This window comes from Thamnophis elegans, chromosome 7 (genome assembly GCF_009769535.1).
Source record: "Thamnophis elegans isolate rThaEle1 chromosome 7, rThaEle1.pri, whole genome shotgun sequence".
Taxonomy (NCBI): Eukaryota; Metazoa; Chordata; class Lepidosauria; order Squamata; family Colubridae; genus Thamnophis; species Thamnophis elegans.
In genome coordinates this window covers 61869305-61892657 of record NC_045547.1, presented here as the reverse complement: position 1 = coordinate 61892657, position 23353 = coordinate 61869305, and the positions used below count along the sequence as shown (strand labels likewise).

The 23353-nt window shown below is 43.8% G+C and overlaps 1 protein-coding gene across 1 annotated transcript in view; it reads left to right on the top strand.

Annotated features, from left to right (window-relative positions):
• IQUB (IQ motif and ubiquitin domain containing) overlaps positions 1-22286 on the top strand; it is a 49225-nt gene extending 26939 nt beyond the window's left edge. The window contains exons 9-12 of the mRNA XM_032221849.1: positions 359-535; positions 6259-6507; positions 20510-20695; positions 22119-22286. Coding sequence (XP_032077740.1) covers positions 359-535; positions 6259-6507; positions 20510-20695; positions 22119-22286 — 780 coding nt within the window. The remainder of the gene's footprint in view (positions 1-358; positions 536-6258; positions 6508-20509; positions 20696-22118) is intronic.
• Positions 22287-23353: the final 1067 nt, after the last annotated feature.

The following is a 23353-nucleotide window of genomic DNA, read 5'->3' as shown; positions in this document are numbered from 1 at the left end:
ATTGAATTAAAAAAAACAACTCCAAAACGTTTTTATTCATTTCAAGGAAAATGTTTTACATACAGCTTACTATAAAACTGTTTAGATAATCAAGTGCTTAAAGATCACAACTAATGGCTGAGGAAAGTACTGTATTCACATTTCTAAAAGCAAAGGGTTTCTGAAATATTGAACAGTATCTGACATTTTGACTTTTCGTTGACCCTTTGTCAGTTGTTGTTTTCAAAGTCATTCTCTGAATACTTTAGATGCCCTGCAGCCTGTAAACTATTATAACTGGCAGACCATATTAAGAATTGCAGTCAGTATAAGGAACTGTGTGCCTATGTTTTGCTAATCACTTTGTTTATTTTTTCAGGAACATGAATGTAAACTCACACAAGAAATAGTGGAATTAATTGATAGAGAAGCAGACCTCATGATGAGGGCAGTGAAAGAATGTAATTTACAAGGACTTCGACAAAGAATCTGTACATTATTTCTTCAGTATATTAAAACACCACTTTTTAATCCAGAGGTTGCACGACTTCTCAAGGTATTTTCCACCTCTGTTACATATATATGTAATACAATGTGAAGCTAAATGAAATTCCTTTTCTGTTTAATAATCCATTATCTGTCCAACTGATGGATAACTCTCATCTATATTCCTTATAGAGTCACCTTGAAGACTATCCTAAAACTTCAGCTGGTCCACGGTATAGTGGCTCATAGGGTTCCTGACTATTCTTGATACTTCCATGTTACAATTACATGGATGTTGTAGGGGCTGCATTGGTTACTAGTGTTTGTGAGTGCAATTCAAGGTAGTGATCACTAAAGTCCTATGTGGCTCAGGGCTTGAAGAAATCACCTTTCCCAGATACATTATGCCCACCTGGCCTGGTTAGTCAGAAAGCAGATATTCATGGTACCTGTCCAGGAGCTGTGATGGGAAAGGATCTCAGGATTCTCTGTAGGGGCTCCCCTCTTATGAAGCAGCTTACCTCCCCAAGATATGGATGGCCCTGCATTTTTGTCTTCTAAAAAATGTCAAAGTCCTAACATTTCTGAAGCCTTTGGAAAAATATTGTGGAGCCATTGATGCCAGGTGCAATTTAATTGCATTGTTACATTGTTACAGATGTTCTAATACATAGTGCAGTATTATTGCATGTTATTATATAGCAATAGCACTTAGGTTTATGTAACGCTTCATAATATTTTACTATTCTACTACTCTAAATGGTTTACAGAGTCAGCATACTTCCCCCCAAAATCTAGGTCCTTAGTTTACTAACCTTGGAAGGATGGAAGTCTGAGTCAACCTTTAGCTGGTGAGGATCAAACTGCTGGTAGTTGGCAGAGTTAGCCTATAATATTGCATTCTAATCATTGCGTCACCATGCTCATTATATTATATTATAAATTGCCAAAAATATGATGCTAGTTAAATAAGTATCTCAAATGGTACATTATTATTGTTGTAGAGTACAATTGATAAACTAAGAAATACATATACAAAACATAGGAGAATAGATGAGGGTATTCTGTATGAAAAAACGACATTAAAGCCAGATATGATTTGTGACAGCCAGGTGGAGGATGCTATCTTCCACCTAGAAGACAGGAAAGAAGAATATTTGAATAGAATTCAAATAATGCTAATATAACATGGCATTTGCCTCATGTAAGTGTGATTGAATAAAATGGACTTGCAAATAAATATGGATAGCAAGTTAAAGAATTAGATTGCTCCAATGTTTGCTTTCAGAATCCCCAGCCAGCACAGACAATAACAAGAGAGTTGTAAATCAGTAACCTCTACTAGGCCACAACTTTCCCATCTCTGCTATAGAATAGTGAACAGTGAAATCAAAGTCAGATCTCATTATTCTCTGTGTTAGTAGAAACATTCCCCACCTCCCCAATTTCTTTAAGTTCTTTCCCTGATGTGATCTTGGGATTATAATATTGCAGTGCCTTATAAGAAGGCTAATGAAAGTAAAGATTCATCTTAACCCCAATGTAGTTATTCAACACACTTAACATGTCATGATAGTAGAGAACAATAAAGTGATTAAATAAATAACATACACAAATTTAATAATAATAGCATAATAAGCAATGATAGATCCGCTAATAAAAAGGTAGAAGAATTTTAAAAAATATTTGGGAAAACAGGAAGTTTGAACTTCATAATAGGAGCCCATCTAATTTTTGGTTTGAGTTGGATCCTGATGATGGTTGCCTTTATATAAAATGCCAGTCCTTTGAAGTAGATCAGATTAGAAAACCAATGACATGTGGTCAGTACTACTTTTACTGTGAAGTTATAATAGTAAAATCTTCACAAGTCGGAATGTGCTTCCTCCCATCCCTTTCTCAATCTTTGTATAAATTAGCGAGCGCCTTGTCTAAGATGTTTCCTCAGATTACCTTCTTGGCTCAGGCTTAGGGCCCTTCTGTGAGACTATTGCCCTGGGAATGGCTCTTCCTCCTTTCTTTAAGATTATTCCCTCTGCTCTCTACACAGAATCACTATTTGTCCTGTAACTAAGTGAATTTTGAAATAATGTCTTTAGTGATCATTTTAGAGAGTTTTATTTGCACTATGACAAACAGATAGATTCTTCGGGAAACATTGTAAATATGACACCCAGACCCCCATATGACATTTGTGCTTATCTGGCCTAAACACTATATCATTTTGTTCCCATAGTGCTATCCCCAGGTACTGAAGTTTATCTCCTCCTCATTCAGATGCAGCATAGGTTAAATTGCATAACTTCCAATTTGAAGTGAGCCTGGAGGCAAGCCATTTTCCATTCAGATTCCATACTTGCCTCATCTCGGTTCTGAAACTTGCTAGTACATTTACCTCATCTCTGCCTGAACTTGCTAGTAGGTTTCAGTGGCAACTTTAACTCTTCAGTCAGTTTCTTCTCAATATCAGTACACCTGTAAAAATAGGTGGCCTGATTTTCCTTGCTTATGTAAACAGCATACACTGAAATCTTATCTGATTTTCTCTGGGTGCAAGTAGGACACTACCTTAGCCTCCTAAGGGCTGGACACTGAAGCCTGAAAACATGAGGAGGAAAACCAGCCTTGAATGGCTATCCATTCATCGCAGTATTAGTGTCATCCAATCATTACTGTATTAGTGAAATTTATATACAGTATAAGTATATTATACCATACTCAGCTTTTGTGGAAGTAGCCAGATATGGTTTGTACACACTACAAAGCATGGGGATGGGGGACTAATAATTTATATTTCTTTTTCTGTGAAAGTGAATAAAATTCTCCTTTCTATTAGCATTTCCTTCTTCCCTTATTATGAAAATTTCCTTCATCTGGAAGCAGGGCACAGACACATTTGAATTTTTGCATTCATATTGCTGCCTGAAAGGAGTACTGATTGACTTGAGGCATTTGTGTCCATTCCAAAGTCAACAGCAGTGAAGACTATTATACTACCATTGATTGTATCTTCAAAATGCCTTGGAGGGCTGGGTAGTAGAAACATTTGCTGCCATTGGAAAATGTAATAGAGAAAAATTAAATAGGGCATTTTAATTACACAGGTGTCTCCCTCCTTCATGGTTTTCAAGACAATTGCTTATTTATTGACAACCCCCCTCCCCCCAGTATCCTATACCAGCACGTATCTCTAAGCAGTTTCCAAAGAATGGAATGGAATTCTTTATTGGCTAAGTGTGACACACAAGGAATTTGTCTCTGGTGCAATCCAAAGAACAAAGTAATAGGTCATAGATCATAAATGATTGTTACAATCATTAATCGTAAGATACAAACAACAAATGATAAATCATAAAATACCAATAGGAGAAGATAGTAGGAAAGATGCAGTGGTGGGTTCCGGATCCTGGTGCAACCGGTAGGGTGCAACAGAGCACAGCATCCACCACATGAATGCACACAGTACACACACATATGCATGCAGCACACGCATGCGTACTTACCGTCTGTGACACTCCGCAATGCCTCTGTGATGCTCCAGCTGCTTGGCGGAGCATCGCAGAGGCACGGTATGCTCTGTGCGTGTGCGCGGAAGCCCCGAAGAGCTCAAATACTGGTAAGGAGTGTGGGCGGATGGGTGGGCCCTCCGGAGCACCATACTGGAACAGTACCCGGTGCTCCCAGCAGGCAGCGGTACACCCATACCAGGGCGTACCAGTCGTAACCCGCCATTGGAAAGATGAGAAAATAAGAAAGATGAGAAGGATAATGGCAATACAACCTAGCACAAGGGTAAATATAATTAAGCCTAAAACAGTGCTGTGGGAATTGGTGTTCAGCAGAGTGATGGGCAAAAGAGGGGAGGAAATGTCACTACATTAAAGAAATTTGCACATAGAGAATTACAACCATCTTTATTTTATTTATAAGTTAGCTATGAATGCTGTCAGCTATACTATATTGCCAAAAGTATTTGCTCACCCATCCAAATAATCAGAATCAAGTGTTCCAATCACTTCCATGGCCACAGGTATATAAAATCAAGTACCTAGGCATGCAGACTGTTTTTACAAACATTTGTGAAAGAATGGGTCACTCTCAGGAGCTCAGTGAATTCCAGTGTGGAACTGTGATAGGATGCCACCTGTGCAACAAATCCAGTCGTGAAATTTCCTTGCTCCTAAATATTCCACAGTCAACTGTCAGCTATATTATAAGAACGTGGAAGTGTTTGGGAACGACAGCATCTCAGACACAAAGTGGTAGGCCACGTAACCTCATCCAACATCAGTGTGTGACCTCACGAATGCGCTTCCAGAAGAATGGTCAAAAATTCCCATAAGCACACTCCTGAACCTCGTGGACAGCCTTCGCAGAAGAGTTGAAGCTGTTATAACTGCAAAGGGTGGCCCGACATCATATTGAACCCTATGGATTAGGAATGGGCGGTCACTTACAATAAGTTCATATGCGAGTAAAGGCAGGTGAGCGAATACTTTTGGCAATATAGTGTATAAGTGTGAAGATCTAAGTCATTTTTTTCAGTGCTATTTGTAGCATTTTGATTTTATTTATGAATTGGCTATGAATCCTATCATAGAAGTACAGGTAGTCCTCGACTTATGATCACAAGCGGACTAGAATTTTTGTTACTAAGCAAGGTGGTTGTTAAGTGAGCTTTGCCCAATTTTATGACTTCCCCACCTTGTTGTTAAGTAAATCACTCCAGCTGTTAAATGAATCATGCACTTGTTAAGTGAACCCGGCTTCCCCCATTAGCTTTGCTTATTGGAAACTAGCTGGGAAGGTTGCAAATGGCAATCACATGACCTGGGATGCTGCAATCATTGTAAATACCTGTCAGTGGTTAAGTGCCCAAATTTTGATCGTGTGAATCATACATCAGAAAGCTGTGACAGTTGTAAGTGTGGAGATCAGTTGTAAGTCTTTTTTTTTTTTCAGTGCCATTGTAACTTTGAACAGCTGCTAAATGAATGGGTGTAAGTCTAGGACTACCTGTAAAAGTTGAAGTAGCAAGTTGATGGGGAATCAGTATGGCAATTAGACTATTTGAAATGCAAAGAGATAGACTATTTAAATACTTTCAATGCCTATATAACAAAACTATCATGGCGTGTATGGATAATTACATTCCTCTCTAAGTGTTTGATGTAAAGAATATTTATCTTTTTAAAATTTAACTACAGATATCAAAGTTAAAATATGTTCTTAATCACCGGGTTTACTATGCTGTGCTATACCATAGTAATTGTTTGAGAGATATGGTACACTTCATAATTTATGAAAGGTGGGTAAATGAATCCATAGAGCAACTAATTTGTAAGCTTGACAGTGAGATAGCAGTTAATGTAGACCATTACAACTTGGGTGGTAAGTTACCTATTAATACTTATACAATGTTTTAAACTTCTAATTAAAATTGCAATTATGGTTAATAGGAATTAATTTTGAAAATACGAAGTATTACATACTAAGGATTTACATGCTTGTCTCAATCATTGCAATCTAGAAGCCTAGTGTGTGCTCAGATATAACACACATTCTTGTATAAGTGTAGTTTTTACAGATTTTATCAGTGCAGTTCAATTTTATCTTCACAACATTTCACATTTGCAGATTAATCCAGATCAGTTCCTCTTCTGAAAACCCTTTAGCTCATCTTCTCTTTTAGTTCAGTTTCATCCACTGAAAGCAATGATGTTAGAAACCTCTGGGCCAGGCTTATGATTCATTATGAAAAGAAAAGAAACACTTATAATAATATTCTTGCAGGTACCAGCTGATCCAATGAAGCTTTATCACAACATCTATTTTTGCCTGGATTGCAAAAAATATCTACCTTCTACCAGTTTTGCTATATCGGTTAGTTCTTGTACCATCGGCCGGTGTCGTCAGTGCTGCAAGCTGGATAATGAGGCTCGTAAGAGGGAAGCCTTTTTGAAGTACAAGCGGATGCTTCGAAATCTCAGAGAGTCTGAAATGAAGTACAACGATGGTGCTAAGATTGCCTTTATACTTCAGGTATGCAGTATATAAAAAGAAAGTACCGTATATATGAAAGAAAAAGATATAGAAGACATTAAACTGGTAGAATTTGTATTGTGTCAATACAGTACTAAAGAAATAGTTTTGGGAAGAGTGTGGAGAGGGATAGAAGAATAAAAGAGGGGAGAGGAGAGGAGGAAAAAGGAGGAGAAGGAAGAACAAGGAAGTAGAGAGGGGAAAGAGAGATAACTATAAAGAATGTTATGGCACAATTATGAAAATAATGCCTCTAACTATGATGTACAACATTATTTAAAAGAGATTATAAATGTATCATTAAGAGAATATTGATTATAATTAGGATGTATAAAACAATGTATACTCAAAAAGGACTAAGCATATAGCCAGTACATTGCCACTGCAAAACTGGAAATGTAATGTATTATAAAGAAAAATGTATAATAAAAATGCTTATAAAAAAAGAGAGGGAGAGAGAAAAAGAGACAGTAAATAAAACGCTACTTGAGTAGCGTTGTATTCCACAAATATGTTTTTGGCACAACTTGGGTTTATATCTAATAAAATTTTCTCAATATGAAGTGATAGTTTGAATACAGCAATCCGGATCTTACCTCTTATAGTTTTACTGGGCATAAAGAAATTCAGGGTGATGGAGCATTTGTAGTTCCAGAATCTCTTTCACATGGTTTATATCAGGGGAGGGGCAGATATGGCGGGAGCTGTAGGGCTAGCCATTACCGGGGAAGGACTCTCTACATTACTTGTTCCGGCCCCTCAAGCTCAACTCAAGGATCTGGTGGCAGAGGAGTACAGGGCCCTGGTCTCAGGTTGTTGTTGCTAAATGCCAGGTCGGTTGTGAACAAAGCCCCCCTTGTTCGGGATCTAATATTAGACGAGGAGGCAGACCTGACATGTATAACCGAAACCTGGCTGGGCCAAGAGGGGGGGGTCCCCCTCTCAGAAATGTGCCCAGATGGGTTTCAGGTGCTCCACCAACCACGACACCAGAAAAGGGGTGGGGGAGTAGAGTTATCATCTGAAGGTCGTTAGTTCCTCGCAGGATCCCTGCCCCAGAGATTGTGGGGTGTGAGTCTCTCCTCTTGAAGTTGGACCTAAGGGTTCAATTGGTCTTGCTGTTGACGTACCTGCCTCCCAGCTGCGTCACGACAGCCCTGCCTGTGCTGCTAGAGGCAGTAGCAGGGTTGGCGGTAGAGTTCCCCAGACTAATAGTATTGGGGGACTTTAATCTGCCGTCTCTCGGTGAACACTCAGATGGAGCACAGGAGTTCATGGCTTCCATGACAACCATGGACTTGACCCAAGTAGTTCAGGGTCCAACTCATAGGGTGGGACATACCCTTGACCTTGTATTTCTCTCGGGGCAGTGGATCTTGATTTAAGGGGAATAGAGACCTTGTCCTTGTCATGGTCAGATCACTCCTTGCTGAGGCTGGACTTCAGGACACTACTCCCCCATTGCAGGGAGGTGGAGCCGATTAAGTGGTTCTGCCACAGGTGCCTGATGGACCCGGAGGGATTTCAGAGGGAGCTTGGAGAGATACCTGACTCCCTTGTCCGCAATCCGGCCGAGTCTTTGGTCGCTGCCTGGAATAGTGCGGCGGCTGGAGCATTGGATCGGATTGCACCTTTGAGGCCTCTCCGTGGCAGTGGATCCAGGAGGGCACCTTGGTTTACCGAAGAACTCTGGGAGATGAAGCACCAAAAGAGACGCCTAGAGCAACGTTGGAGGGCTAGTAACTCTGAGACTTAAAAAGAGCTGAGGTGGCGCAGTGGTTAAATGCAGCACTGCAGGCTACTTCAGCTGACTGCAGTTCTGCAGTTCAGCTGTTCAAATCTCACTGGCTCAGGGTTGACTCAGCCTTCCATCCTTCCGAGGTGGGTAAAATGAGGACCCGGATTGTTGTTGGGGGCAATATGCTGACTCTGTAAACCGCTTAGAGAGGGCTGAAAGCCCTATGAAGCGGTATATAAGTCTAACTGCTATTGCTATTGAGTCTGATCGATCACTATTAAGAGCCTTTATTAGGACTTATCTAGTGGCAATACGGGTGGCAAAATGTACGCATTTTTCCGCTCTTATTGCGTCTGTGGAATCTCGCCCAGCCACCCTGTTTAGGGTGACCTGCTCCCTCCGGAAAGGTGAGGAGGCGGGGGAACCCTTACAGGGAAGAGCTGAGGAGTTCGTTCAGTTTCTCTCAGATAAAATCACTCAGATTCGGACAGACCTGGACTCTGCTTGGGCAGTACCAGCCGAGATGCCGAGGGCTAGTCTTAATCATATTTTTGGGGATGAGTTTGAATTTGTCACCCCTGAGGAAGTGGATAAGGCCATGGGAGCGATGAGTGCCTCCACCTGCTTACTGGACCCGTGCCCCTCCTGGCTGGTTTCGACCAGCAGAGAGGTGACACGAGGCTGGCTCCAGACAATTACCAACGCATCTTTGCAGGAGGGTTTTTCCCCGCAACCATTAAAGGAAGCACTGGTAAGACACCTCCTGAAGAAGCCTTCCCTGGACCCAGCTATTTTGAAAAACTATCATCCCGTCTCCAACCTTCCTTTTTTAGGGAAGGTTGTTGAGAAGGTGGTGGCGCTTCAACTCCGACGGACCTTGAATGAAACGGATTATCTAGACTCCTTTCAGTCCAGTTTCAGGCCTGGGTACAGCACGGAAACCGCTTTGGTCGCCCTGACCAATGATCTCTGGCGGGCCAGGGATAGAGGATATTCCTCTGTCCTGGTGCTTCTTGACCTCTCAGTGGCTTTCGATACCATCGACCATGGTATCCTTCTGCGACGCCTAGGGGAGGTGGGAGTGAGAGGCACCGTTTTACGGTGGTTCTCCTCTTACCTCTCTGACAGGTCGCAGTCGGTGTTGGTCGGGGGGCAAAGGTCGTCCCCTAGGCCCCTCGAATGTGGTGTGCCGCAGGGTTCGGTCTTGTCCCCCCTCCTATTTAACATCTACATGAAGCCGCTGGTGAGATCATGCGACAGCATGGGGTAAAGTACCATCAATATGCCGATGATACTCAATTATATCTTTCTGCTCCTTACCAGCTCAGTGAAGCGGTGGACGTGATGTGCCGATGCCTGGAGGCTGTTAGGATCTGGATGGGGGCGAACAAACGTGTGCTCAATCCCGATAAGACTGAGTGGCTTTGGATGTTGCCCCCGAAGGACTGCTTGGACAGTCCATCCTTAACCCTGGGGGGTGAAAACTTACATCCCTCAGAGAGGGCTCGCAATTTGGGAGTACTTCTGGATTCGCAGCTGAAATTGGAACATCATCTGTCAGCTGTGACCAGGGGGGCCTTTGCCCAAGTTCACCTGGTGCACCAATTGCGGCCCTACTTGGACCGGGAGGTGCTTCTAACGGTCACTCATGCCCTTATCATCTCGAGGCTGGATTATTGTAACGCACTCTACATGGGGCTACCCTTGAGAAGCGTTTGGAGACTGCAGTTAGTTCAGAATGCGGCCGCACGGGCGATATTGGGTGTGCCGAGGTACACCCACGTTACACCTATCCTCTGTGAGCTGCACTGGCTACGAATTGGTCTCCGGACTCAATTCAAGGTGTTGGTTATTACCTTTGAAGCCCTACATACCTTCGAGACTGCCTGCTGATACATACCTCCCAGAGGCCAGTAAGATCCCACAGATTGGGCCTCCTTCAGATGCCGTCAGCCAAACAGTGTCAGCTGGCAGGCCCTCGGAGGAGAGCCTTCTCTGTAGCTGCTCCGACTCTCTGGAACCAGCTTCTCCCAGAAATCCAGATGATACCCACTCTCATGGCCTTCAGAAAAGCCATAAAAACTTGGCTGTTCCGGCAGGCCTGGGGCTATTGACCTCACTGTTGAGGTCCAGTCCTGACTAAAATGAATGTTTGAGGGATGTTTGTTGTTTTAAAATTGTTAAATTGTTGTTATGTGTTTTCTTTTTATATTTTTTGTAAGCCACCCGGAGTCCTTTGGGATTGGGCGGCATATAAATATATTAAATAAATAAATAAATAAATAAAAAATCAGAGCTAATGTCACAACTTTCTGTATAGAAACATTTTAACTTCCTCATAATTGGCTTGTAATTTACCTAATTTAAATCTCAAGGCAATATGAACTTCATACTAGATAAATATTTGTGAATATTTTAAGTCATAGTGAATTTAAAGCGTATTTGGTTTTGTTTATTTTTAGAATGAAAAAGTAAATAATAAGCTATGTTCACCAAATTTAAATTTGCTGCACAACTTTAATAATTGAAACATATTAAATACAATTTAACATCAAATGGGATTAGATGATGAAGTTCCATAATTAAATTGCATTACTAAACAGCAATTGCACATTTAATCCACAGTTATAAACAGAATTGCAAGTTGTGCATTTTAGTAGAAAATAATGTCCTGTGCTAAAAATAATGATGTAGAATTCAAAAAGGAAATTGTATTATTTGGGAATCTCATTTTCATATAAAAATATCTCTATCTGAGTGCAAAAAATATAAAATAATTACTAATATCCCAAAATAGCAATATCTTCCCAGGTTTGCTTAATTAAGATGTGCATTGTTTTAGAAGGTACAGTATGTATGAATGAGCCAGTGGTGAGTTCCTACCGGTTTGGACTGGTTTGGCTGAACCAGTAGGTGTTTGGCAGCATGGGTTGCTGGAACCGGCAGCAACCCAGGCCTGCCACGCCCCCGAACCGGTTCTCCTGGCGGTGCCATAGGCGCCACCATCTTGTTTTTGGCTTCTGCACATGCGCAGAACAATTTTCACTGTACTGTGCATGCACGCACAATGCACATCAAGCACATGTGTTGTGCGCCCGAGAGCAAACTGGCAGTAGTGACTGCCAGAACCCACGCCTGGAATGAGCACTATTTATTTCACTTTAAAAACAGAAATGAATTTGTTTTCCAGGGCGCTGCTCAGGAGAGTCCAAGCAAGGGTTAAATACAGCCAAACTGCCCAGAACTGAATTGAAACTTTAAGCCACGCTTCTGGTGCTGATTATCCTCAGATTTTTTCAATTCAGCTAGCCCTGCGAACCCACTTAAAGTTTCTCTTCATTTAATTTACTAGCTTGGACTCTCTTGAGCATTTACTGTGAGTATTTTCAGTTTAGGAGGTTGAGTAAGTGTAATTAAACTTCTTTAATTCATTCCTGACTCGCTCTTCTTTCCTCCGCGTCCTGTTTAACTCCCAGGTGCCGCTCGGAACGCAGGCAGATGCTGGGGCAAGCACGCGGGTCGGAGTGCCGACGCCAGCGCTGTTGCAACCCTCACTGGGGAGGGGGAAGCCCCGCTGAGGCTCCTGCGGTTGGCGTCCGTGCCTTGAGTGTCCAGCGTGCAGGTGTGTGCCTCAGAGCTACAGATGGCTTGGCGGCAACTTTTAAAGTAATTAGATCTTCCGGCCACCATTTTGGGAGCTATTTGCAGTTTAGGTTTCTGATTTCAACCTCGTGCTGCAGCTGCCTGCAGCCTCATTCACAGCAGGAGCCATGAGGAGCCACTCTTTGTCCGGCCTAGCTGGCAATTTGTTGTGTGTTTCTTTCACCTGAGCGGCAAGGATTGGGGCTGCTGGTCACAAGCCTCATTCCTGCAGCGCTGGCAGCCGTTAATGCTTGCGCTTTATTCCACCTGCTGGATATTGGTGCTGTGACCCCCCCATGTCTCTTCAGAGTGTCTGTTGGTTTGCAGGGCTTTTGCAAGGTGGTGAGTGGAAGTAGCCCCTGATTATCATTTGGCCCACAGTTCCTATATGGCTGAGCAGGCTCCCGAGGATCCCTCCCAGGCAGGAGGTTCCTCCAGGGTTTTCTCCAGGCAGGCTGGCATGGCTGCCAGGGAGGCTATCAGGGGTTCCAAACCATACTCCAGGCCCGGGTCTAAGCAGGGATCAGGGCCAGAAAAGGATGCAGTGCATCGCCAAAAGGCCCTCGAAAAGCAATTCTCCAAGGCCCAGCACCAAACGCAATCCTCCCAATCGGTGTCTCCTGAGGAGCCTGCCATGGAGGTTCCTCCGGCCCAGCCTAGGCCTGTTTTAGACAGCGAGGGTGAGGGCCGGGAGTTTTCCCCCATGGCTTCCATGTCTAGAGCAATATCACCAGGGCCCTCGATGGTAGATCAGGCTGATCTTTTTGCTTGCCCTTCGGATCTCGAGGAAGGCCCTGCCCCAGGTCCCCTGGCCCCCCAACTTTTGCCTTCAAGGCCCAAGCCCAGGGCTCGGCCCATGGAAGATCTTGGGCCTGACCTTTTGGTGGATGCAGGAAGTTATCAACAGAGCCTTTTTCCAGGGCATCGAAGCGGGCATGTTGCACAAGGGCAAACGCACCCGCAAAACTAAGCACCTAGAGCCCCAGCCAGTTTCCGTGGTTGCTTCTCCTCCACGTCCCTTGCACTCCCCCCATTCCTCTTTGGGTTCCGAGGCTTCGGACTGGAAGGAGGGGGATGACATTCTGCCTGTTTAGGAGGCTGAATTCTTGGGGGAAGGTGCAGTGGCTCAAAAGCCCACTTCTTCAGGGCTCTTTAACATTGCAAATTTCAAAACCATTTTGGACAAGGCCAAGCTGGCCACCTGTATGGGATCCACTCCACCTGTTCAAGCTCCTGCTGAACTGGATGACTTGTCTGGGGATTTGTTTGAGGAACCGGTCCCAGTCCATGAGATCATTCCTATTCCTAAGATGTTTCTTAATTTGGTTCAAAAACAATGGGCCCAGCCTCCTACCATGGCTACCCCCTCTAGCAATGATAAGAAACTGTACACTGTGGATGCCAGCCTGGAGGATTTATTTAAGCTGTCACCTATCGATCCTCCGGTAGCGCCCTCACCTCAACGTCTGTGCTTCCGCCTGATCTGTTGGAGGGCCTTAAGGCTGAGGATAAGAAATCTGAGAATGTCTGTCATAAGATGCACCAGGCGGCTGCATGGGCAATTAAGACATCTGCCTCAGCTTCCTTTCTTTCCAGGGCTGCTCTCCTCTGGTTGAGGAAGTTAATGGCGAGGGTTCCAGTTAAGGCTACCAAGTTGAGGCAGGAGATTAACAAAATCATGGCGGCCACTGAATATACTGATGCCACCCTCAGTGCGCCTAAGTTCGCTTCTCGGGCCCTGTCTTCAAATGTTACCACCAGGCATCTCTTGTGACTGAGACATTGAAACGTTGACATGCGTTCCAAGTGGAAGTTGGTTTCTGCCCCTTTCAAAGGGGTCAAGCTTTTCGGGGAGGTCTTGGACCCGGTCCTAGTGGAAAATAAGGACAAAAAGAAGGTGATGCCATCGTTTTCTAAGAAATCCGATAAAAAGGGCTTTTATTCCTACAGGAGGCAGTCCTTTCGGAACTCGGAACCTTCTTCCAGTTCTGCTCAGTCGCGTCGCCCATTCAACCAGCAGGTGGACAGGTCCCAGGACCGTCAGTCCTTTCGATATTACTCCAGACGCCCCTTTCGGGATGGATCTGGCTCCCGTCCTTTCAGGAAGTACAAGTGATTGTCAGGAATCAGCTCCCATAGCAGGGCGGCTCCAATTATTTCTCGCCCAGTGGGAGCAGGTCACGTCGGACCAGTGGGTATTACAAATGATCCGGCTGGGTCTCACCCTAGAATTCCTCTCTCTTCCTCCCCGTCATTTCATCAGGTGCCCCGTTCCCTCGTGCCCAGACAAAAGATCCCTCATGGAACAGGAAATAAGACATCTCAGGGAGATCAGGGCCATAGAGCCGGTTCTTCTGGGTCAGGAGGGGACAGGGTTCTATTCCATCCTGTTTCTGGTCCCCAAAAACTCCGGAGGGTGGAGGGGGATCCTAGATTTAAAGAGGCTAAATTATCATGTCACATATCGGAGGTTCAAGATGCAGTCTCTTCCAGTCAATCCTGGGCTGCATCAGGCCGGGAGACATTTTGACCTCCATAGACCTAAAAGAGGCCTACCTCCACGTACCCATCCGCAAAGCCCACAGCAAATACCTGAGGTTCACCTATACCGCTCAACACTACCAGTACCGGGCCATGCCGTTCGGCCTATCATCAGCCCCCAGGACGTTCACCAAGGTCCTTGCAGCAGTGGCGGTGTCCCTCAGGTCGTGACCAGTAAGGCTGCACTGCTATTTAGACGATGTGCTCATCCAGTCATCATCCCCCCAAGCAGGTGGTCAAGGATCTGCAGTACACTATGCAGGTTCTCCGGAGTCACGGCTTCGCCATAACTTGGAAAAGAGCCATCTTCACCCAACGACCAGGCTTCAGCATCTAGGGGCCGTCATCGACACCATCGCCTGCCAGGTCTTCCTATCACCAGAGAGGGTGGAGAGCCTCAGGGAGATGGCCATGCATGTTTGGCGATCTCCTCGTGCCAAGATAGTTCTGCTATCGCAGCTCCTGGGCAAGATGATCTTGTGCCTATCCATCATTCCGTGGGCACGTCTTCACTCTCATCCCCTCCAGTGGCTCCTGCTGCCCTATCAAAGGGCTAATGAGAGCAGCTCACCGCGGCTCGTTCCGGTCTCCACGAAGGTGCGTCGCTCACTCAGATGGTGGTTGTCTCCTGCCCTGAAGAAGGGGTCTCCGTTCAAGGAGCCGACCCAGCTCACAATCATGACGGATGCCAGTCTGTATGGTTGGGGGGCTCACTTCCGCAACCAGATAGCTCAGGGCAGGTGATCCTTGGCCGAGGCATCACACAGCATCAACTGGTTGGAGCTGAGGGCGGTCCGGTTGGCCCTGCTTCGATTTCAGATGGGCATTCAGGGTCGTCACATGAGGGTGCTGACGGACAACGTTGTGATGAAGGCGCACATCAACCGCCAGGGGGGCACATGGTCCAGGTCCCCGATGTCAGAAGCCGATGACCTAGTCATTGGGCGGAGCTCCATCTGCTGTCCATACAGGCAGAGCACATCTCCAGCATGGTGAACACCCAGGCAGACTGGCTGAGCAAGGCGACTGTCAATCACTCGGAGTGGTGCCTGCCCCCGCAGCTGTTCCACCACATAGTTCAAAGGTTCGGTTGCCCCCAGGTGGATCTGTTCGCAACAGCGGCCAACTCTCATCTTCCCAGGTTCTTCACCAGGTTCCATGATCCAAGGGCAGAGGGGGTAAACGCTCTTGAGTTTCAGGATGTTACCCCCGGGGACGTGGACAAGGCCATGACGGCTGTGAGTGCCTCCACCTGTGTACTGGACCCGTGTCCCTCCTGGCTGGTTGCTAACAGCAGGGAGGTGACACGGGGCTGGATCCAAGCAGTTATTACCGCCTCACTTCGGGAGGGGCACTTCCCCGCCTCACTTAAAGCGGCGGTGGTGAGACCCCTCCTGAAGAAACCATCTTTGGATCCAGCCGTACTTAACAATTACCATCCAGTCTCCAACCTCCCCTTTATTGGGAAGGTTGTTGAGAAGGTGGTGGCCTACCAGCTTCAGCGGTCCTTGGAGGAAGCCAATTACCTTGACCCCTTCCAGTCCGGCTTCAGACCTGGTTACAGCACAGAAACCGCTTTGGTCGCATTGACCAATGATCTCTGGAGAGCCAGGGATGGAGGCCATGCCTCCATCTTGGTTCTCCTTGACCTCTCGGCGGCTTTCGATACCATCGACCATGGTATCCTTCTGCGACGACTGCGGGAGGTGGGGGTGGGAGGCACTGTTTTGCAGTGGTTCTCCTCCTACCTCTCGTACAGGTCGCAGTCGGTGTTGGTTGGGGGACAGAGATCGACCACGAGGCCCCTAACATATGGGGTGCCGCAGGGGTCGGTCCTGTCCCCCGTACTATTTAACATCTACATGAAACCGCTGGGCGAGATCATTCGGAGACACGGGATAAGATACCATCAATATGCGGACGATACGCAGCTGTATCTGTCTGCCCCGTGCCAACTCAATGAAGCGGTGGACGTGATGAACCAGGGTCTCGAGGCCGTTAGGGACTGGATGAGGGCTAACAAACTTGTACTCAACCCGGAAAAGACAGAGTGGCTGTTGTGTTTCCCTCCCAATAATTTGGCTAGTGTTCCATCGCTCAGGCTGGGGGGCCAAATTTTACACCCCTCAGACAGGGTTCGCAACTTGGGAGTCCTTCTGGACCCACAGCTGACCTTTGATTACCACCTGTCGGCTGTGACCAGGGGGGCATTTGCCCAGGTTCGCCTGGTGCGCCAGTTGCGACCCTACCTGAACCGGGAGGCTCTCACAACAGTCACTCGCGCCCTCGTGACCTCTAGGCTGGAATACTGCAACGTGCTCTACATGGGGCTGCCCTTGAAGAGCATCCGGCGGCTTCAACTAGTCCAGAATGCGGCCACGCGAGTGATTGTGGGTGCACCTCGGTTCGCCCACATAACACCTATCCTCCGCGAGCTGCGCTGGCTACCTGTTGATCTCCGTGTGCGCTTCAAGGTGCTTCTTACCACCTACAAAGCCCTTCATGGTAGTGGATCTGGGTACTTGAGAGACCGCCTCCTGCCAATTACCTCCTCGAGACCCATTAGATCTCATAGATTAGGCCTCCTCCGAGTGCCATCCGCCAGCCAGTGCCGGCTGGCCACTACGCGGAGGAGAGCCTTTTCAGTAGCAGCTCCGACCCTTTGGAACGATCTCCCCGTGGAGATTCGTACCCTCACCACCCTCCAGACCTTCTGCGCAGCCCTCAAGATCTGGCTATCCCGTCAGGCCTGGGGGTAAAGATTATAATTCGCCCCCACCCGAATGCTGAATGAATGTTGCTTATTTTTTTAATCACATGTTATGTTATATGTCATTGTATGTATCCCCTCCCATATAAGTTGTTAGCCGCCCTGAGTCCCCTCAGGGAAAAGGGCGGCCTATAAATAAACTTATTCTAATTCTAATTCTTCACTGCCCTTGGCCAAAGGGACTGCTGAGTCATCAGAAAGATCCTGGCGGAGGCAGTGGACATCCTTCTGGTGGCCCCCTTTTGGCCCAGGAGAACCTGGTTTGCCGATCTGGTGAGTCTGTCCGTTTGAGACTCGTGGCGGATTCCTCCACACCAGATTTCTCTTTGCCAGGGGGCCCTTCTTCAACCAGAGCCCCAGTGGCTACAACTAGCCGTTTGGCACTTGAGAGGGATCTCTTAAGCAAGGACAACCTTTCCACCAATGTGATCAGCACCATTCAAGCATCACGTCGTCCTTGCATGATTCAGATTTACGATGCCACCTGGAGGGCTTTTGTTGCCTGGTGTTCTTCCAGGGGTGTTTCAGCTTCTTCAGCTTCGATTCCTGTCATCCTGGACTTTCTGCAAGACAACCTTGACAAGGATTTGGCGCCTAACACTCTTCGTCATTAGGTGGCTGCGCTCTCCACCATCTTGACCCCTGAGAGTCACCTTTCTCTCGGCCGTCACCCCACCATTCGCAGTTTTCTCAGGGGGGCGACTAACCTGATTCCCCCGATGTTTCACAGATACCCATCTTGGGATCTTAATGTGGTTTTGCGAGCTCTGGTCGAACCACCGTTCGAGCCCCTCTGTTCGGCCAGCTTGCAACATCTGACCTTTTAGACCTTTTTTCTCATTGCCATCACCTCGGCTAGGCGTATCTCTGAGCTGGCTGCCTTGTCTGTCCGTGAGGACTTGTGCTTGATTCACCAAGACAGGGTTGTGCTTCGGCTGGATCCTTCTTTCGTGCCTAAAGTTAATTCCTGGTTCCACCGGGCCCAGGAGGTTGTTCTTCCTGACTTCTGTCCGCATCCGAGGCATCCTCGCGAGGAGCGCTGGCACAAGCTGGATGTTTGCAGGACGCTACGCAGATACATCAAGCATACGGCCAGTTTTTGACGCTCTGAGTCATTGTTTGTATCCTTCCAGCTGTCGTCTCAGGGCAGGAAGGTTTCCTCGTCTACGATTGATGGATGGCTTAGGGCCTGCATCTCTCTCATCCATGTTCTGCAGTCTTGACCAGTACCCAGTCGCATCATGGTGCATTCGACCAGAAGTGCTGCCACCACTGCGGCCTGGGCAACACGGGCTCCCATTGAGGAGATTTGCAGAGCAGCCACATGGACTTCCTTATCTCCGTTTGTGCGGAATTACAAGTTGTACAAGTTTGCTTCAGCGGAAGGGTCCTTTGTGAGGCATGTGCTGCAGGGTATTCATTCCAGCGGAGAGACCCTGTCTGCTTCTGCTTCCCATCCTAGTGACATTTAGCTTGGGTATGTCCCTTGCTTGGATTCTCCTGAGCAGCGCCCTGGAAAAGGACCATTGACTTACCTGAAGGGTCATTTTCAGGGCGCTGGAAAGGAGAATCCATCCCACCCTGGGGTCTGGCTCCGCTGTTATCACATTTCCTTGGATGTTCCAGTTGAACTTGTTCCGGTTATGTTTATGGTTGATCCAATGTTGGACTTCTCAAGCGCGCAACAACAGTTCCACGTCTTCATTGAAAAATCTGAGGATAATCAGCACCAGAGGCATGGCTTAAAGTTTCAATTCAGTTCTGGGCAGTTTGGCTGTATTTAACCCTTGCTTGGACTCTCCTTTGCAGCTGAAAATGACCCTTTAGGTAAGTCAATGGTCCTTCCAAGTGAATTTTCCACTTAAAACTCATCTAGCAAAATGAATTGCATATTTGCATAGTCTTACTATGCAAATATGCAATTCAATGCTCCTTAATCGAAACATTATGATTGGAGCATCTTGATATAAATCACATCTTTGTATATCAAATATTTTCTTCCTTTACCTTTTATCTCATACCTGAGGAGAAAATTGATCTGTTTTTGGTTTCTTTTCATTTGAAACTTGAATCACTATGAAAGCTTCAGGAAAATTTAGACTCTGTTTTGCAGAATCTTATTTCAATTGTATGAGGGATGTTTGTTGTTTTAAAATTGTTAAATTGTTGTTATCGTTATGTGTTTTCTTTTTAGATTTGTAAGCCACCTGGAGTCCTTTGGGATTGGGCGGCATATAAATATATTTAATAAATAAATAAATAAATTTCTTGAGATGTCTCTAAAATTTGTCTATATAAGATTCAATCCAAAATATATCTGAATCTAAAGCATATTCTTGATAACATAGTTCTATTATACATGATCTGCTGATAATGATACTTGTCTTTACAAGTACATTGCTGGATGAATGATTTATGTCCCTGGATTGAACCTATCCGGATCAATTGAGAAACACTTTTCCTCAAATCATGTGGCTATATTTATTCTCTAGATACCTTATCGCAACATTCATTAATGTAATTGAAGTTCAAGGCAACCTTATATTGTACGTTATGATATTTCGTAGTTGCCAAACTATATAACTATGTAATATCATTATCTCATTTGCAATACATTTTCTCATGATGATTAATAAAATCTGTCCTCTAATTAAAATATACATCATGAATCATCATATTTATTTATTTATAATTTTTAAGCTATTTATAGCAGAAAATACACTGTAACATAATGCCACATTATTTAAGCTTTACTAATGTTACTTATATGGATTGTGTCATTTTAGATATAAAATTGCCAAGTTCCAACCTAGAAATTCAAACTTTTAGTATATTTACAAAAAAGAGAGAAATTCAGTGGTAGTAGAATATTACAAACTTTGTATTTAATTAAGCACAATTTCTATTTGTGATTTCTGGATCATTAGTTCTTTACTAACAGCATGGATTTGGGAAGTGGCTAGCAGCAAGAAAATGTTCTAACAGCAAGTTGATAATCACACAAGCTGCCAAGAGAGGAAGCAGAAATAGCCATCTGTGTAAAAGCCTTACCATAAACTTCTTAAAAACCTGTATTTGAGGCAATGTGTCTTTTGGAATAAATAAACTGACTGTGTGTTATCACAGCCACTGCAGAAAGAAAGAGAGGGGAGAAATAGTTTCCTTGAGAGCATTTCAATCTGTAATTAAAATGTAGCGACTATGTGTGGCATGCAATAATAGTCATTCAAAGCAACAACTTTATAAATGTGGTAAGTTTTTAGATTCACTTTTATTCTTTCTTTTTTTCCCCTCTTGTTTTTATATTGCAGCTGCAAGATTTACACTACATGGTTGAACATTTCTGGGATTCTCAGTCAGCTCTTAGTGCTTGGGATGATCTGTATGATTTGGTCATGGTTAGGTGGAATAAGTGGCAAGAATGGTCTCCCTGGAACACGATTCTCCTCAAAGACGATGAAGCTGAAGCTCATCTTAAACTAAGTGATCTTGAGAAGGTATTTATTTATTTTATTTATTGTAATTTGTCAAACAAAAACAGGAATAATTATAAAAATACAATGCCAGGGACGATAGGCACATTAGTGCACTTATGTACGGCCCCTCTACAGACCTCTTAAGTATGAAGTGAGGTCCACAGAAGTCAATTTGTGATTAAAACTGTGAAAATTTGTAGCTGAGACAACTGAATAAGGTAGAGCATTCCAGACTTTGACAACTCTATTACAAAAATAATATTTTTACAGTCAAATTTAAAACAATTTACATTGAGTTTAAAATGCTTCTTCGTGCATGTATTATTACAATTAAAACAGAAAAAGTTATTTACAGGTAAAACATTACTACGTACAATTTTGTATAGACTATCTAGGCCTGACCGCAAGCGACATAGTTCCAAGTTACCCAAACCATGAATTTCGAGCCTAGTAGTGTAAGGAATTCTATTTTGTACAGAAGAGTGCAAAACAGTTCTCATAAAGTACTTCTGAACCTTCTCGATCGTACCCCACACATAATATACAGTATATACATATACATACACAAATATATAAATATTAATAAATAAATTCAATCCAGTAAGGGGGGGATCCCATAAGGTATGATACTATTTAAATAAGTGTAATCTTTATTGTCATTGTACTTAAAAACAATAAAATTGGTTATCCTTCAGATTCAAGTTTAAAAAGGTACATAGGAACACAGAGATACCATAGAATAAAATTTATGTTTTGTTATGCAGATTGTATGACAAGTATTCCAGATTGGAATGTATACAGGTAGTTCTTGACTTAAGACCCCAATTGGGACCAGAATTTCCATTGTTGGGGTGAATTGTGCCCCATTTTACAACCTTTTTTGCCATGTTTCTTAAGCGAATAGTGCAGTGCAATGAATCATGTGGTCATTAAGCACATGTGGCTTTTCCTATTGACTTGGCTTGTGAAATGCCAGCTGGAAAGGTTGCAGATGGTGATCACATGACCCCACGATTCTGTAACCATTGTAAATACATGCTGGTTGCCAAGTGCCTGAATCTTGATCACATGACACTGGCGGGTATTCTGGAGAACTGAACTGAAAACATTTGAAAATGTTTCACTTCTCATCCAAAAAGCTTCTTCAGTTCTGGAGAACTAAAGAAGTTTCTTGGATGAGAAGTGAAATTTTTCAACGGAACCCCCCCCACCCCCCCCCCAAAAAAAAAAGTCCAGTTCCCTTTCGAACAACAACTTTGGGATTCCAAATCAATCATTTTTAAAAACTGAGTAGGAATTAATCACATCCTAATAACCTATACCTATTTGTTAACTTCTGTAGTAGTTCACTAAATGGCATTGCATCTCTGAGCTAATCAACCTAAGAGTTATCTTTTTAAAAAACACAAAATAATCAAAACATTTTCTTTTTTTTTTCTTTCAGGCTTATGAAAAGGTGTTCATTCACAGAGTAAGGCACAAACAAATGCTTGCAAGGAACTATTTTTCTCAGTTCCCAGAGCTGGCAGCTACTCTTCATAAAAGTGACAAGCAAACTAATACAGAAGAACTTTCAGTAATGAAGTCTGTAACAACTGCTTCATCAAAGTAACACTTAAAGAGAAGTTTAGAACAGTTCTCTTAAAAGAAGAGAGCATTGCTTGGAAAATTGGCCTGATCATGAGCTTAAAGAATGTTTGTTTGCATGCCCTGGATTTTTCTTTAAGTTGCATTACCAAAACTTCAACTTAGAACTTCATTTCCAATTCATTATTGTTACACTGCACTTGCTTCCTTCACGTATACCTCTGGTATACAATATGCTTTTGGAAGAATATATTGTCCGCTCCCCTTTACTCAAAAATGAGTAAATCCTTTTTAAAGTAAGAATATTTTGACAGCCTAGGCAAGTCTTAAGTAACAACTTTAAAAGACAATTTTAAAATAGAGAGCAGCTGTTTTGTTTCCAAGAATGTCTGCATATGAGACTTGGTATATATTAAAGACCTTGATTTCTTAAAGAGATGCTACCTTGATGCAAAATAAGATAGAGTATATATGTATGTATGTGTGTGTGTATGTGTGTGTGTGTGTGTGTGTGTGTGTGTGTGTGTGTATATATATATATATATATATATATATATATATACAGCCAGCACTATCTCTTTTTATTGTATCTCAATAAAATTTTTAGTGTATCACAAGCAGGTTATGTATAATATAATTTATTGAGGCAACAATGAAAAAGGATGTCATAGGTTATTCATTTTGTCTGACCTTTATTCTCTATATGCTAATCATCAACATCTTAGTAAATTCAAATAGAAGTCAGACAGCCATGGTTAAAGACATCTAAAAGATTTATAACTATTTTGTGTGGCTTTCATAATCTTTATATACTAATATAAACATAAACTAATACCTTGGCTCTTCAGTCACACAATTTATACATATTACATAATAGATCAATTTTAATTGCTGGAAGCATCAGGGTAGAATGTGGACAATTGCAAGGAGGTATTAAATCTATTCAGTTGTATAAGCATCATAAATATTACCAACAATTACACATGATTTATTTGGAAAATATTTTTCAAATTTATTGCAGGAAAATATCACTGCTACTTTAGAAAAGTGCACAGATACTGCCTCTATCCAGCAAACTAGCTGATGGTGTTT